At 44.2% G+C, this 15,490-nt stretch overlaps 1 protein-coding gene across 6 annotated transcripts in view; it reads left to right on the forward strand.

Moving 5' to 3' along the window:
- PRPF39 (pre-mRNA processing factor 39) overlaps positions 1 to 12,679 on the forward strand; it is a 33,770-nt gene extending 21,091 nt beyond the window's left edge. For all 6 annotated transcript variants that reach the window (XM_045014640.1, XM_045014641.1, XM_045014643.1 and 3 more), the window contains 2 exons: positions 6,076 to 6,196; positions 11,842 to 12,679. In XM_045014640.1, the coding sequence (XP_044870575.1) occupies positions 6,076 to 6,196; positions 11,842 to 11,898 (178 nt within the window). In that variant the 3' untranslated portion in view covers positions 11,899 to 12,679. The remainder of the gene's footprint in view (positions 1 to 6,075; positions 6,197 to 11,841) is intronic.
- Positions 12,680 to 15,490: the final 2,811 nt, after the last annotated feature.

Consider the following 15,490-nt stretch of genomic DNA (forward strand, 5'->3'; position numbering starts at 1 on the left):
TCTGTTTGTGATCCACTATAACCCCAGGTTCTTTTCAGCAGTACTAGCACCTAAGCCAGTTATTCACCATTTTGTAGTTGTGCATTTGATTTTTTTCCTTCCTAAGTGAAGTATTTTGCATTTGTCTATATTTAATTTCATCTTGTTTCAGATCAGTTCTCCGATTTGTCACGGTTATTTTTAATTCTAATCCTATCCAAAGTGCTTGCAACCTATGCCACTTGGTGTCATATGCAAATTTTAAGTCAATAATGGGGTCTCACAGGGTTCGGTACTATTCAGTATTTTCATTAGATACACCAGATAGCGAACCATTGATAATTACTCTTTGAATACCGTCTTTCAACCAGTTACGCACCCACCTTACAATAATTTCATCTAGACCACATCTCCCTAATTTGTTTATGAGAATGATACGTGGGACTGTCTCAGAAGGCTTACTTAAAATCAAGATATACCATGTCTAATGCTCCCTCCTCCACCCCCATCCACTACACCAGCAATCCTGTCAAAGAAGGTAGTTAGGTTGGTTTGGCATTGTTTGTTCTTGACAAGTCCATGCTAACTATTCCTTATAACCCTATCATCCTCTAGGTACTTACAAATTGATTGTGTAATAATTTTGTTCCAGTATCTTTCCAGGTATCAAAGGTAGGCTGACTAGTCTGTAATTCCTTGGGTTCTTTTTGTTGCTCTTTGTACGTTTGCCCTTCTCCAGTTGTCTGGGACCTCACCTCTCCTCCAGGAGTTTTCAAGGATAATTGCTAACAGTTCCGAGAGTGTTTCAGTTAGTTCCTTAAATACCCTAGGATGAATTTCATCAGGCCCTGCCTATTTGAATACATCCACTTCATCAATATATTCTTTAACTTGTACTTCCCCTACTTTGGGGTGCATTCCTTCCCCCTTTTTGTTAATATTGTGTTGAACATCTGGTCACCATTAACCTTTTTAGTGAAGACTGAAGCAAAATAGGCACCTCAAAATAAAACACCCCAGCCTTCGTGATGTCATCAATTATTAGCTTTCCTTCCCCACTAAGGAGAGGACTTATACGTTTCTTCATCTTTCTCTTACTTCTAAATGTATTTAAATAATTTCTTCTTACCGCCTTTTGTGTTCCTTGCTAAGTGCAACTCATTTTGTGCCTAGCCTTTCTGATTTTGTCCCCACATGCTTGTGCTGTTCTTTTGTTCTCCTGCTTAGCAATTGTCCATGCTTCCCCTTTTGTAGGATTTCTTTTTGATGTTCATGTCCTTAAAAAGCACCTGACGGAGCCATATTGATTTCTTACAAGTCTTCTATCTTTCCTTCACATGGGGATAGTTTGCTGTTGTGCCTTTAATATTGTCACTTGTAGAAACTGTCAGTTCTTCCAGACTCCTTTTTCCCTTAGATTTTCTTTGTATGGGAGCTTACCTACAAGTTTGCGGAGTTCGCGTCTTTTGAAGTACATGGTCCTTATTGTGTTGCTCTCCCTCCTTCCTTTTTTTCACAATAATGAAATCTATCATTTCATGATCACTTTCACCCAAATTGCCTTCCACCTTCAGGTTTGCAATCAATTCTTCTGCGTGGGTCAGAATCAAATCTAAAATGGCTGTCTCCCCGGTTACTTCCTGCACTTTCTGAAGCAAAAAGTTGTCTCCAATACATTCCAAAAACCTACTGGAAATTTTGTGTTTTGCCATGTTACTTTTCCAACAGATATCTGGGTAGGCAAAGTCCCCAGTTACTACTAGGTCTTGTGTTCTGGATATGTATTGTTTGTTCTAGAAATATCTCATCCACCTCCTCTTCCTGATTTGGTGGTCTGTAGGAGATCCCACCCTGATGTCACCCCTATTTTTTTATCCTTTTTATCTTCTCCCAGAGATTTTCAACTGGTCTGCCTTTGCTGTGCTTCTGGACCACAGAACATGTGTATATATTCTTGATGCATAGTGCAACATTTGTATCCTGCCTGTCCTTCATGAACAAGCTATATCCCTCTATCCCAGTATTCCAGTCATGGGACTTATCCCACCAGGTCTCTGTGATGCCAGTTAAGTCATAATTTAGCTTATGGATTAATGCTTCCAGTTCTTCTGGCTTATTCCCAATATTCCTTGTATTTGTGTATAGACATCTAAGATGTTGAGCAGCTTCCCCCACTGGTTTGCCTCTTGTGGGTCCTGTGATCTTATTTTAAATTTCCATGTCTCCCCTTCCCACCATCTAGCTCTCTGTTAGGGTTGCCTTTTTTATGCTTACCTGGTGGGTTTTTATCACCTGCCCTCTTTGAACCTAGTTAAAAGCCCTCCTCCCTAGGTTAGGATGTCAGTGTGCAAAGATGCTTTTCCTCTTGGTCAGGTGGGTCCCATCTCTTCCCAGAACAGCATCCCGTGGTCAAGGAAGCCAAAGCCCTCCCATTGACAAAAGAACGGCCATACTGGGTCAGACCAAAGGTCCATCTAGCCCAGTATTCTGTCTTCCGACAGTGACCAATACCAAGTGCCCCAGAGGGAATGAACAGAACAGGGAATCAAGTGATCCATCCCCTGTTGCCTATTCCCAGCTCCTGGCAGACAGAGGCTAGGGACACTTCAGAGCATGGTTTTGCATCCCTGCCCAATAGCCATTGATGGACCTATCCTCCATGAACTTATCTAGTTCGTTTTTGAACCCTGTTTTAATCTTGGCCTTCACATCATCCCCTGGCAAAGAGTTCCACAGGTTGACTGTGCGTTGTGTGAAGAAATACTTCCTTTTGTTTGTTTTAAACCTGCTGACACTAGCTGTGCAGCCATGCATTCATCTCCAGGATGCACATGTGCCTGCCCGGGCCCTTACCCTCAACCAGAAGGATGGACAAGAATACAGCCTGAGCTCCTGACTCTCACCCTCGTTCCCAGAGTCTGGTAGTTGCTGCTGACTTTGCTAGTGCACAAGTGGATGAGCGGCATGGGGTAGCGATCAGAGGGTCAGATAAGCCTTGACAACCTTTGCGTAATATCTTGGATGCAGGCTTCAGGCAGGCAACCCACCTCCTGGAACATTATATCAGGTCAGCAGATGAATGCCTTTGTTCCCCTCAGCAGTCCCTGACCACCAGTACCCTATATTGCCTCTTCTTGGATGCCATGGCTGTGAGCCTCCCAGCCTTAGGGGCTTGTGGCTCCTTGTCCTTAGCTATTGAGGTGTGCTTCTTGTCACTCATTGCCAGTGCAGTGTACCATTTCTTCACCTCGATGGACGGGGGACTTGGGTGGAAGGTGGAACACTGCTTACTGGCTGAGGTGGCCAGCAACCAGTCTCCTTCCCATACAGCAACTGGTTCTCCGTCCTCCCCTGGTGCCACTGTAGTCAACTAGCATCCTTCATCCCAGATGTTTCCACGGGCATCCTATTGATGAAGCCCTTCTGCTTCGGGAGCCGCCGCCACCTGCGCATCTCTCACCTGCTTCCTGAGGGACGCCATTGACAGATTCCACTCACACGGGGTGGTTCTCGCAGCCTGGCTTTCATCAGTGGGGAGATGCAGGCATTTCCAGCAAGTCAAGACCAGGAAGCTTCCAGGGTCAGGATGACTGTCTGAAGGCAGAGAAAGAGCTAGCAATGGTGTTGGTGACACATTTCCCTCCCATTGCAAGTTCTTCCTTGTCGAGTACCAGCTGGCTGATTCCCTTAGTCCCCCAGCTGCTTCATCTCACCAGCCATGACCCTTTCCAAGTGAGAACTTTCACAGTCAGAGGGCTTTCATCCGTAGATCTCAAGGTGCTTTACAAAAGGTCAGTTTTGATTAAGGAAAATTTTGGCCCTAGTTAACAAGAATATAAAGGAAGACTAAGTACAGTTGAATATGATTACATCTCCAGAGTGTCTCTAATTATTCCGAATGTTGGTTTTAGATATTCTGGCTGCATAGATCAAATAGCCAAAAACTTCAGTCTTAGGATTCCTTTGGAGTAATGAAAAGTCTAGGATGAAAACCTGTAACATGTCTAGTAAAATCGAGTGAAACTTATCAGATAGAAGTGGCTTCCAAACATCCTTTGATCTAAACAGATTGTGGGATATGGTGAATGGATGAAACCTCTGGATCCTTTACAGTTTTGCTACATCCTTTCTCTACATTGGCAACCAAAATTGGACATATTACTCCAGCTGAGGCCTAACCAGTTTGGAACAGAGCAGTACATGCCAATGAACAGGAACGTTACAAGCTGGCACTTAACTTGCATAAATTAAACCCCACTAATACCACATGCTTAAAATCTAGAATAAACTTCACATAATATTGAGAAGTCAATGAGTACAAAATGTGTATTCATTTTTGGAATAATCTGAAAGTTAATAGAAGTTCTTGATTGGGAGTAGAAAAGGGTTAATGTACCTGTCTTTAATCCTGCAAACAAAATTTATATCCGAATTCAGGATAGAAGTCTTGGATATAACTAGTTGAAAAGCTGTAGGCTGGATTCAGTTGGCCTTTTCACAAATAACAAAAAAAATAATTAAAATGGTCTTAAATAATCTTCCAGAAGTTGCATCAAGCATCTTGTGCCAATATCTGTGACTGGTTAGATCATGAGGTTAAAGTGCCTCACACAAAATCATTTTTTGGAGCAAGAATTAAATAGAGTACAAGGAAAAATTGTGGAATAACCTGGTCCTTAAAACTCTAAAGTGAGGGATGTCAATCTTAAATTAACAAGCCTCAAAGCAACTTTTACTACTTTATAAGCCTTTTTAGATTGGAGCTCAGGGATTTTAATCTTTGCTGATGATGCCTGACAGCTACAGGAATCTCGGTAGTTGGTTTGGGACTGTTTGTAGGTGAAAGGATACCAGGGGAAGATATCCTTTCAACAAACTAGAGCATTTTAAAGTGCGTCCTATATTACCACTGTGTATAATAGGAGCAACAGTATCCATGACCTTACAAGAGAGATGTGTGTTCAGGATAAGATTAGATGCCAGGAAGGTATTAAACACTGCACAGACTTATTTCCACGTTCAGTGTGTGAATGGCCCCTGGCCCCTGAGGCTGTTGTTTGGCATACAAGAGAGAACCAGAGGCAAAACCTGGATCCAGACTGCCAGGGGTAAGCCCAGACCTTGCAAAGGTGTGACTCTCTTTTCAGTCCAAACAGTCAATGCGTCTACAGCCAGGCCTGACTATGCAGAAATAGGCCTAAGAGGCAGGAAATCCATTGATCAAGCACATGTATTCAGTTTGCTTTCAGACAGGGGAGTACTGGGGACAGAGTGCTCCATAACTACTCCCTGGGTCCCTCCATCTCCCTTCTGCAGTGACTTTCTGACCTTGAAAGACACACATCACAGCATTGTACAGGAGTCTACTCACGTGAGAGTTTCAGAGATTGCCCTTACACGACTGGAACTGACAGTCCACTCCTCACCCCTACAGTCCTAACCATGATTGCCAGGCATGGAGGATTACTACGTGTAGTTAAAATAACATGGAGTGCGGCATCTCAGGAAGAATTCGTGGAACTTTGGCCTGGGCCGCACTTAAACCTAAAAATGCATCCTATTTTGAAAGGAGGTGTTCAGTTTAGACCAGTACTTGGTTACCATCACCCATTATTCTTGTTAGTGAAGCGTGTGCCCCAAATGTTTAGGAACGTTAGAATATTCCCTTCTTCAACACAAAGGACTTGGCAAAATCAGGAACTTACAAGTTACAGGGCAGAGACAGGGTAAAGAGCACTGCTGCCAAAAATAACTAAATCTTGGGGTAAGAACTTGATTACCTGAAGCTGAGTAGCTCCAGCCGTATTTAGGCATCTGAACGAGTAGCCTCTAAGAATCAGGTGCTGCCATCTGCAGCTCCTGTTGACTTCAGCGAAAGCAGCATAGAATCATAGAATATCAGGGTTGGAAGGGACCCTTGTGCCTGACCTCTCAAAATTGGATTCCATCTTTGGGTTCCCACCTCAGAAACCCGGGCTTGAAAATGTCACCTTGATTCTTATAAAGTATACAAATACGCATTCATGTAGGAATTAAAGCTTTTCTAGACAGTGTTTTCAAGTTTGTTAAACAAAACACATTTGTTTAATTTTGCAGCTCGGGGGAACCAGATGAGAAGAAAGCACATACAGATGATGTGACGTTGGCATCTACCCAAATGATGGATGGAGACATGCAAGCTAATCAGGCTGCATATAATTATAATGCATGGTATCAGGTGGGTATGAGGTGATCACTTTCTGTGACTGTACATTCTGAATGTATGTGCTCTGTTTTACCCCCAAGGACCTTATTTATCTGCAGCTAGATACTTAATGTCTCAGATGAAACTTTCCTTTTGCATCCACACTGCCCCTTTACATTAATTTGTTCCTCTGTCGTGGACCAAGAGTGGCAAAGACTGGCTCTTCTGCGACTTGACTCTTCTTATATGGGCCTGCTTGCATAAAAAAGACCCCAAAATACACAAACAGAAATCAGCCTCTCTTCATGCTGGAACCTTCTACCCTGCAGTTGGAGGACTACACATTTCTGCAGAAAGGCCATCTCAGGGTTGCCATGTTAGTGAGTTTTTCTTAAAATGCCTCAACACTTACCTGAGGTCTGACTTGCTTTTTATACAGTTATTCATCTGAGAGAAACACATTCCGTCATTGAGTGTGTCTGTGTGGATGCCAGTCTTGGTGTGTGTGCCTCCTGTGCTGTCTCATGCTCCTGTAGGGGCAGGGCAGCTGCGACCCTCCCTTAATTTCCTCTCTCCACCCATGGTAGCAAGACAGAACCTAGCGAATGTCCAATCTGTTAGGCTTTAGCTCCCACTAAACTCTTCAGAACTTTCCAAAATACACTCTACTTGCTGTAGAAACAACAGATAAACTACGACCCACATAGACTGATTCCTGACAGCTGGACTTGCCCCCATATAGCATGGTTCAACCACCTACCTAATGGTGGACTCTTAAATCTTTGGGCTTCAAGCCTTGCTCTTTCTGCAACGGGCTAATTCTGCTAATGGGTGGGCACAGCATATGCCTCTTCTGCTTGGGAGCGAATCATGCACCAGATATATGTTCTGCATATTCCGATCATTTTCTTTGAGGAGTTGCAGGACACTGAACTGAAGCTCCATTCACTGGAGCAGTCAATGAAGGGCCTCTCTGGATCCAGGAGTCTGGTACCAGATAAAACATCTACAAGCAACCCCTCCAGTAGACATAGGATGCCCAGTTTGGTGGCAGAGCAAATGCAGACATCAATGGTAGCAAAGTCTGGCGTCGAGAGGCCACTCCAAACGTCAGGGCAGAGACTCTAGGCAGTGCTTGGGGTCTTCCAGGGGAAAGACTGCATAAAGCCTTGAGGGGAGACAGGGAGATCGCTGAGCCCCACACTAAATCTAGAGCTAGAGATGGCTCCTTGTTAACCATCAGCATTGATCCCAGCAAAAGTCACTGACGACACTGATATATGTATTTGTGGAGGATTCTGGTCCCATGTTGAAAAGGACCCTGGTTCCGAGACAACCACTGGTCTGGACCTTGATACAGAGAACGTCATATGCCTTGGCACCACTGCTAGAAGAAATCTATTCCTCATCTCCCTCAAGCAGGGAATCTTCTTCCCCGAGGCTGACTTGTGAGACCGTGGATAGACCAGGTGACTCTCCCTAAATGGCCTGCAGCCACGTGGGGATTAGTATTGGACTGCAATCATCAGGCAAGCCCAGCTATAGCCATATGGAATGTTACCATTGACTTCCTGGGTTTACTGGGGTCCTCCTTTGCATAATTCCGGGAGCAGAGCCCCATCCCATTCTAGGATGAGGTTAAGATTGCACTCCGCAATTGTGTGGCTTGCTAGACCACAGACAGTGGGCCAGGAACAAAGCCAGGAATTCCTGAACGTAGGATCAGAGGAGCAACAGAATCTTACCTTGCCTTGTAAGGATGTTTCAACCTAGTCACAAGACAAAGCAATGACCCCAGTGCTGGCTGAGTTAACGACATTCCAAAATCTGCTTAAGATACTAGCAGAGACTCCTGAAATAGATGTCAGTTAACGAAGAGAAATCTCATAAATTTGTTATGCCGATGGCACCAAGCCCAGCCAAAATTGCCATTTCAATAACTGAAGGGTGGGTGGTTTGACATAATGCCTTAGTGAGGTCAAACCTCTCTTCACCTGGCCAGGCTCGGTGTCAGCATACAGAGTTTGTATGACTGACATCTGTTTCAAGAGTGTCTGTCTGCTATTCACTGCGTCAACCTGCCACTATCCTGGCCACAGCAAAAGGAGTGGAGAAGTGATACCAAGTTGTGCACAAGGCTATGAATATTTTTATGCCCACCCCATTCTGGGCTTGTTGGCAGTCTCAGTGGTGCGATAAGTCTTAACAAGAGCACCCTGAGTGATAAAGCCCCAAAGAAACTCTGTTGGGTTGAGAGGGAAGCCTACTCTTCTGCCTTCCTCCATGTTTGAGTGGCAAACTACAAAGCCTTTGTGGCCAAATATAATTTTCTAACTTGGGACATAGTAACAGCCTTTGTTGTCCAACCTTCCATCAGAGAACAGGAATGAGCTCAAGGAGGTCATCAAAGAGGTCCAGTTAGGAGCTAAGATGGCCCTACAAGCAGCCATGGATGCTTCGGACATGGCATCCAGGTCCATGGCTATAGTGGTTATTATATTAAATGCCTCATGGCTCCAGATGTCAGTGGTTCCCAACGAGGTACAGGCCATGATATAGGATCTACTCTTTGAGGGATAGAATTGGACAGCCAACACATAGACAATGCCCTGCATTCCTAAAAGGACCTGAAGGCCTGGTCTACACTGGCTGGGGGGGGGATCGATCTAAGTTACGCAATTTCAGCCACGTGAATAACGTAGCTGAACTCGATGTACTTAGATCAACTTACCGTGGTGTCTTCACCGCGGTGAGTTGACTGCTGCCGCTCCCTCGTCAACTCTGCCTGCGCCTCTCGCCGAGCTGGAGTACAGGAGTCGACGGGAGAGCACTCGGGGATCGATTGCCCACCGATCCAGTCGGTAGTGAAGACATACCCAAAGACTACCCTGTGCTGCTTGGGAATGTTTACTATAGCCCCTCAACACAAACTGTACCATTGCCAACCTCAGATGAGATAGAGGAACGAGTCATATCCCACCAAGCAGCCTGATCGTACTCTGAAGATAAAGGCTAGATATGCCAGGAGACACATCGTCTTCCTCTTCAGTGACACACTCAGCACTAGTGGCACATTAGTAAATTTGACGGGACTGTCAGGAGTTGGCTTAGGGCCTGTTCAGAACAGGTAACCTTTGTAAGTTGCCTTACCCTGTTCCACCAGGTGTGGTGTGCCATAACATCTGACTGATAAGTGTTAGAGATCAGTGCCCATGGCTGCTCCATCCAATTTCATTCACTGGATCTTTCTCACAAGAGCCTGCTGCAAACAGAAGTAGATTTGTAGCTTCATCTAGGAGCCAAAGAGGAAGTAACGTCCACGGCAAATGGCTATCCAGCCTCCTTTTGAAAACCTCCAGTAAAGGAGCTTCAACAAACTCCCTAGGCATCTGTTCCATTGTCCTACTGTTCTTACAGCTAAAAAGTTTTTTTTCTTGAGATTTAATCTAAGTCTGCTATGCTGTAGTTTGAACCCACTGCCTCTTGTCCTACCCTGTGTGGCAAGAAAGAACCACTTTTCTCCCATCTTTTTGATGGCAGCCTTTCAAGTATTTGAAGATCATATCTTGTCTTCCCCCTTAATCTCTTCTTTTCCAAATTAAACATACCTTCAGCCTTTACTCATACGGTTTGCATTCTGTCCTTTTGATCATCTTTGTCACTTGCCTCTGAATCCTTTCCCGTTTCACTACATCCTTTCTATACGTTGTTGAGCAAAATTGGACACAGTACTCCGTCTGAGGTCTAACCACACTGAGAAGAGTGGTACTAGCACCTCCTGTGACTTGCATGTTATGCCTCTGTTAATGCAACTTAAACTTGCATTTGTTTTTGCAAGAGCATTGCATTTCTGACTCATGTTGAGGTTGTGATCTACCACAACTCCCAGATAATTCTCAGCAGTGCTGCTTACAAGGCAGTTATCCCCCATTCTGTATTCATGCATTCTCCCCCCCTCCCCGCTGGTGTAGCACCTCGTTTGTCTTTGTTAAATTTCATTTTGTTGTCTATAGCCCAGGTCTCCAATTTATCATGATCCCTCTGGATTTTAGCTCTATCCTCCAAAGTGTTGGCAACCCACCCCCTTCACCCCAGCTTTGTTCACCTGCAAATTTGATCTCTAGTCCTACATACAGGTTATTAATAAAGATGTTAAATAACACCGGACCCAGAACAGATCTCTGGGAACCTCACTTGAGACCTCTCTCCAATCTGACATCATTCCATTAATAGTTACTCTTTGTGTGCAGTTAACTAATTATATATCCACTTAATGGTAGTTCCAGGGAGCTCTAATTTCTCCAGCTTACTTATTAGAATGTCACATGGGACTATGTCAGAAGCCTTGCTGAAATCCAAGTATATTATGTCCACCACATTCCTCCTATCCACCAAACCAGTTATCCTGTCAAAGAAGGAAATCAGGCTGGTTTGGCTTGATTTGTTCTTGATAAATCCATTCTGGCTGCTAATGATCATCCTTTCATCATCCTCCATTTATTCACAAATTGAATGTTTTATACATAGCTCTAGTAGCTTCTCAGGTACCAAGGTCAGGCTGCCTGGTCTGTAGTTCCCTGGTGCCTCCTTTTTTCCCTTTTTAAAGATGGGCACTATGTTAGCCCTTCTCCAGTCTTCCAGGACTTCTCCTGTCATCCATGAGTTTGCAAATATTATTGTTAGTAGTTCTGAGATTTCTTCAGCTAATTCCTTCAGCACCCTGTACAAAGAAAGAGGGTTGGTCCTGTCCTAGACCTAAGGAAACTCTCTCTCTCTAGCCTACTTCAGCAATGTTCCCATATCAGAGATCTGCCAGGCAGGAACCCACCAACCAAATGGTCAGACATTATGCCCATGACGGAACGATGCTTCAGTTTTTGACTAAAATAGTTTACAATTTCTCATTCCCGTTCTCCAGTGAGGGGACTTTTTGCCAGTCACCTACGTTGGGATCCACTGACACGTACTTTAAGAGAATGGTACATACTGTACAGTAACTGTGGGTCTTTGAGATTTGCAGTCTTTACAGATCCCATGATCTGCCCTCTAGCCCCGCTTTCCAGAGTCCATACCAACCACGGGCTTTGATTTGTGAGGGAGCTGCTGGAAGGTTGTGGCCTCCCTGCCCTTAATGCTCTCACATGAGGGCACAGGGTGCACATGCAGCCCTTATGGCCACAGCAGTTCAAAAGCTTCCAGTCTTGTGGCACATGTTTACCTACAATGAGATGCACACTGACCATACCACCATGAAAAACCAGTCATAGAATCAGAGAATATTCGGGTTGGAAGAGACTTCAGGAAGTCGTCTAGTTCAATCCCCTGCTCAAAGCAGGACCAACCGCAACTAAATCATCCCAGTCAGTGCAGGGTAAGTATTCTTTCCTGACATGATGTGTGGAGGTAGTCTGTTGAAACTCAAGTATCAGAGGGGTAGCCGTGTTAGTCTGGATCTGTAAAAAGCAACAAAGTCCTGTGGCACCTTATAGACTAAAACATATTGGAGCATGAGCTTTGGTGGGTGAATACCCACTTCACTCGCGAAAGCTCATGCTCCAATATGTCTGTTAGTCTATAAGGTGCCACAGGACGCTTCGCTGCTTTCTGTTGAAATTGCAACTTATCAAATATATTTGAAAAATGATTTCTGCTCATTTTCCCCATGATGTCTCTTCTAGTACAACTACCAGAATGCATGGAATTATGGACAGTATTATGCACCCCCTCCAACCTGATCAGAAGAGAGACTGGAGTTCATTGTGGTGTTTCAGCAAAGATGGAGTATGGAAAATATATTTTTTTAAATTAGGGATGTGAACAAATGAACTATTGTAATACCTGCAGTTTTGTCTTTTTGCATGTGAAACGAGCCCATGTTCACAGGGTACGTGAAGCAAGATTTGTGTGTTAGTAGATACATCGATCGCTGTACACTGCTAGTTACCATAAATGCAACTTTATTTCCCACACTAACTTATGGAAAAATTATCTGGAGGCTTTTTTTGTTCTGTTGTTTTGAGTCAGCATTGCTTCAGTAGGTATTTTTAAATCCTTCAAGCTACAATCTTCTTTTAAGCAATGAGGAAATTCTGATGTCCAGTGTTTGTCACAGTAGCCAATACAGGAGATGAACGGTATGGAAAGGTCTATGAACATGAGCAGCCCCCTTTAATTTTTTTCATCTTTACCTGCTCTCCTCTTCACCATCCAAAAACCTCATTTCCTACCTGGCTCCCCCTGTGAAATTTTTCATGGTCCCAGTGAGCAGTGCCCTAATGAGTCTGTTTATTGCCATGATCATAACATTTGAAAGTTGTGTATTTTATATTTTACATGGGGTCACAAATTAAATGTAGTGCAAAATGGTTGCATCCCTTTTTTAAAAAGGCACTGAAACGATGGTGTTTGGGGTGGATGTTTGTAATTTAGAATTCTCATGTACAAGTTGTGAGTAAACTTTTTCATTTTGATTAAAGTGATCATTCTCTTTTGTAATAAAACCAAGGAATTCAGTAATTCTGAGCTTCGTTGGATTTTCTCTTTGCTATCCCATTAAAACTTTTGAATGTCAAAACTCAGTGTTATGCAGTTGAAAAACTTGTGCATCTCTACACTGCAGTTAAACACCCCCAGCTGGTCTCTGGCAGTTGCCTCAGGCTCATGGGGCTATAAAATTGCAGTGTTGACAGTTGAGCTCAGGCCCAAGTCAGCTGACATGACAGCCATGGGTGTTTAATTGCAGTGTAGATGTACCTACATCCTTAACAATGCAACTACTACTACCACATTTTCTGTGGTTTAAATAGGGTGACCAGATGAGATGAAGAAAATAACGGGACACATTGGGGGGGGGGCCTGCCAGCGGAGTGCAAAAAAACCCCACCCCAGTGCTGCCAGCGGAGCGAAATGTCGGGACGCGAGACAACCACCCAAATATCGATTTTATGGGGATGTCTGGTCACTCTAGGTTTAAAATCAACCAACTCTGGGCTAAAATATTTTTTTAAAAATTGAAGTACTGTTAACTGAGGTTCTACATTGACCTTTGCTCTCCTATAATGCAGATGGGTTTGAACACCAAAATTAAGCTAGCAAATCACTGGTATTTTGAAGTTGAAGTGCACACGGAACTTCTGCAGCACAGAGGTTCTCCATTTGTTCTCTTCTACAGAGGCCACCTCCAGGGTTAAGCTTTGTAGAGCACACTTTTGAGCATCTTTCTTATAGCACATATTGTGCTGAATTAAAAGTGTGGGGGGGTGTCACCTAGATAGGTGCATGTATTTGAACTAAACCCCTATACCTTTTAAGTTCCATCTACAGCAGGCCTGCACAACTCATAAAGCGGTGAGGGCCATATTACTCCAAAGAAAACAGCTGAGGGCTGAACCCCCCTGACCCTGCCAAGCCCCCCTAAAATACCCCCCCCAGCACCGCCCGCCCCGTGGAAACAAACCCTCCTTCCCCAGTGCTGCCCCACTGAAACGGGGGTATTGAACCTTGGTAATATGTTATAGTGGGTCCCTAAGGTAGTATAATTACGGTAAAAGAAATGTCTTTTTGCTAGGAGTAGAATAAGATCTTCCCCCAACTTTGTAATCAATTGCCCAGTTGAATGAATGAGGTGTGACTGAGGAAGGTGTGGAAGGCAGGAACCTCCAGACAGCTGCAACCCTTGGAGAGGGGATGGGAGCCAGACCAGATCAGTACAACAGGTCAGCCACTGACTCCTCGCTCATCTCAGCTCCCCCCTGCCTCACCTCCTTACCCCCTGCCTCTTCAGCCCACCTCCCTAACCCACTGCGGCCGCATGTTGTGCAGACCTGATCTACAGTTTAGGGGGGAGGAAGTATGGGAGGAGAGTGCTTTGGGCTTATCTAGCTTTCGATTTATGATTTGCCATGTGGGCCTGAACTGCATTCAGGAAACTTTACATCTGTCCACATACAGCACCTAAACTTTCAAATCAGAAAAAACTTTTCTAGGCTGAACTGGAAGGGACTTGTGTGCCTAAACATGCTTTAAATTATGTACCATTAATTACTGATGGCTCCTAATGAGTAAGTGTCTTTTATTCTGGTCTGTTTACTACTGTTGAAAAATTGTGTATAGCCCCTGCAGCTAGGTATCAAATCATAAATTAATGTTTAGATGTAATAAAAAAGGATTTGACCCACAAGCTAACAATTCCTTTTAAGTGTATGCTGGTGGTTGAAAGCTGGTGCTGTCACATAGCTCGTGTGGTGGTGGTTTTTTTTTTTTTTTAAAGCCAAAACTGGCTGAGAACTTAAGTTGGATGAGAACACACTGAAAGCCCTAGTGATGTTCTGAACAAGAGCCCTCAACTACAGTTGTAGCTGTTTCCATCACTTCATGCTGACAGCTATAGACATCTATCATGGACTCCTATATCATGGACACTGGATTTAAGGCTTACTAGAACCATCTGTACCCACTAACTCTCCTTTGTCCTCTGATGGGGAGCTGTTAACACATTACAAGAAACCATTCAAGGTGAAACAGGCAGTTAATTCCTTTGCTTAACAATTTGTTTTACCTTGTATTTAGCTGTGACACTAAGTGCTTGGCGGCAGTTGTGCCCCTGGAGCACTTAGTGAAGGTGCTCCCTGTGCTGACAGGAGAGCGTCTCCAGGGTAGGTACTCCACCTCATGGAGAGGCAGGAGCTATGTTGATGGGAGAAGCCCTCCTGTCACCATTGCGCTGTCTACACCAGGGCTTATGGTGGTATAACTGTTGCTCAAGGTGTATTTCCCTGAGCGACTTCGGCTGCGTCTACACTGTACACCTTACATCAGGCAGTGTAGCTGCTCTTTGGCGCCGGGAGAGCTCTTGCCCAACGACAAAATAAAACCACCCCCTGACAAGGGGCAGTAGCTTCGTTGCCAGCAGAGCGGCTCCTGCCGCTGAAGCTGTCCACAACAGCGCTTTGCATCGTTAAAACTTTTGTTCAGAGGGGTGCTTTTTCACACCCCTGAGTGACAAAAGCTTTAACAAGGAAAGTGCTAGTGTAGACAAAGCCTGTTATGCTGACAAATCGGTATTTGTAGACCCTGGCTAAGTACCTTTCCTAGACCTAAAGAAGAGCTCTGTATAAGCTTCATTTTCACCAACAGGCATTGCTCCAATAACATTACCTCACCCACCATGTCTTTCTGCAGATATAAGGTTCAGAGTGACACGCATAGTTAACAATCCTGGAATCTTGTGGTGGAGATCTCAAGGAATGTGCCCATCCTCACCCAGACACCTTATATTAAACCTCCATGAGAGACTAGGATGGCAGTATTGAGTATGTAAAACTTATA

This window comes from Mauremys mutica, chromosome 4 (genome assembly GCF_020497125.1).
Source record: "Mauremys mutica isolate MM-2020 ecotype Southern chromosome 4, ASM2049712v1, whole genome shotgun sequence".
NCBI classification, from domain to species: domain Eukaryota; kingdom Metazoa; phylum Chordata; order Testudines; family Geoemydidae; genus Mauremys; species Mauremys mutica.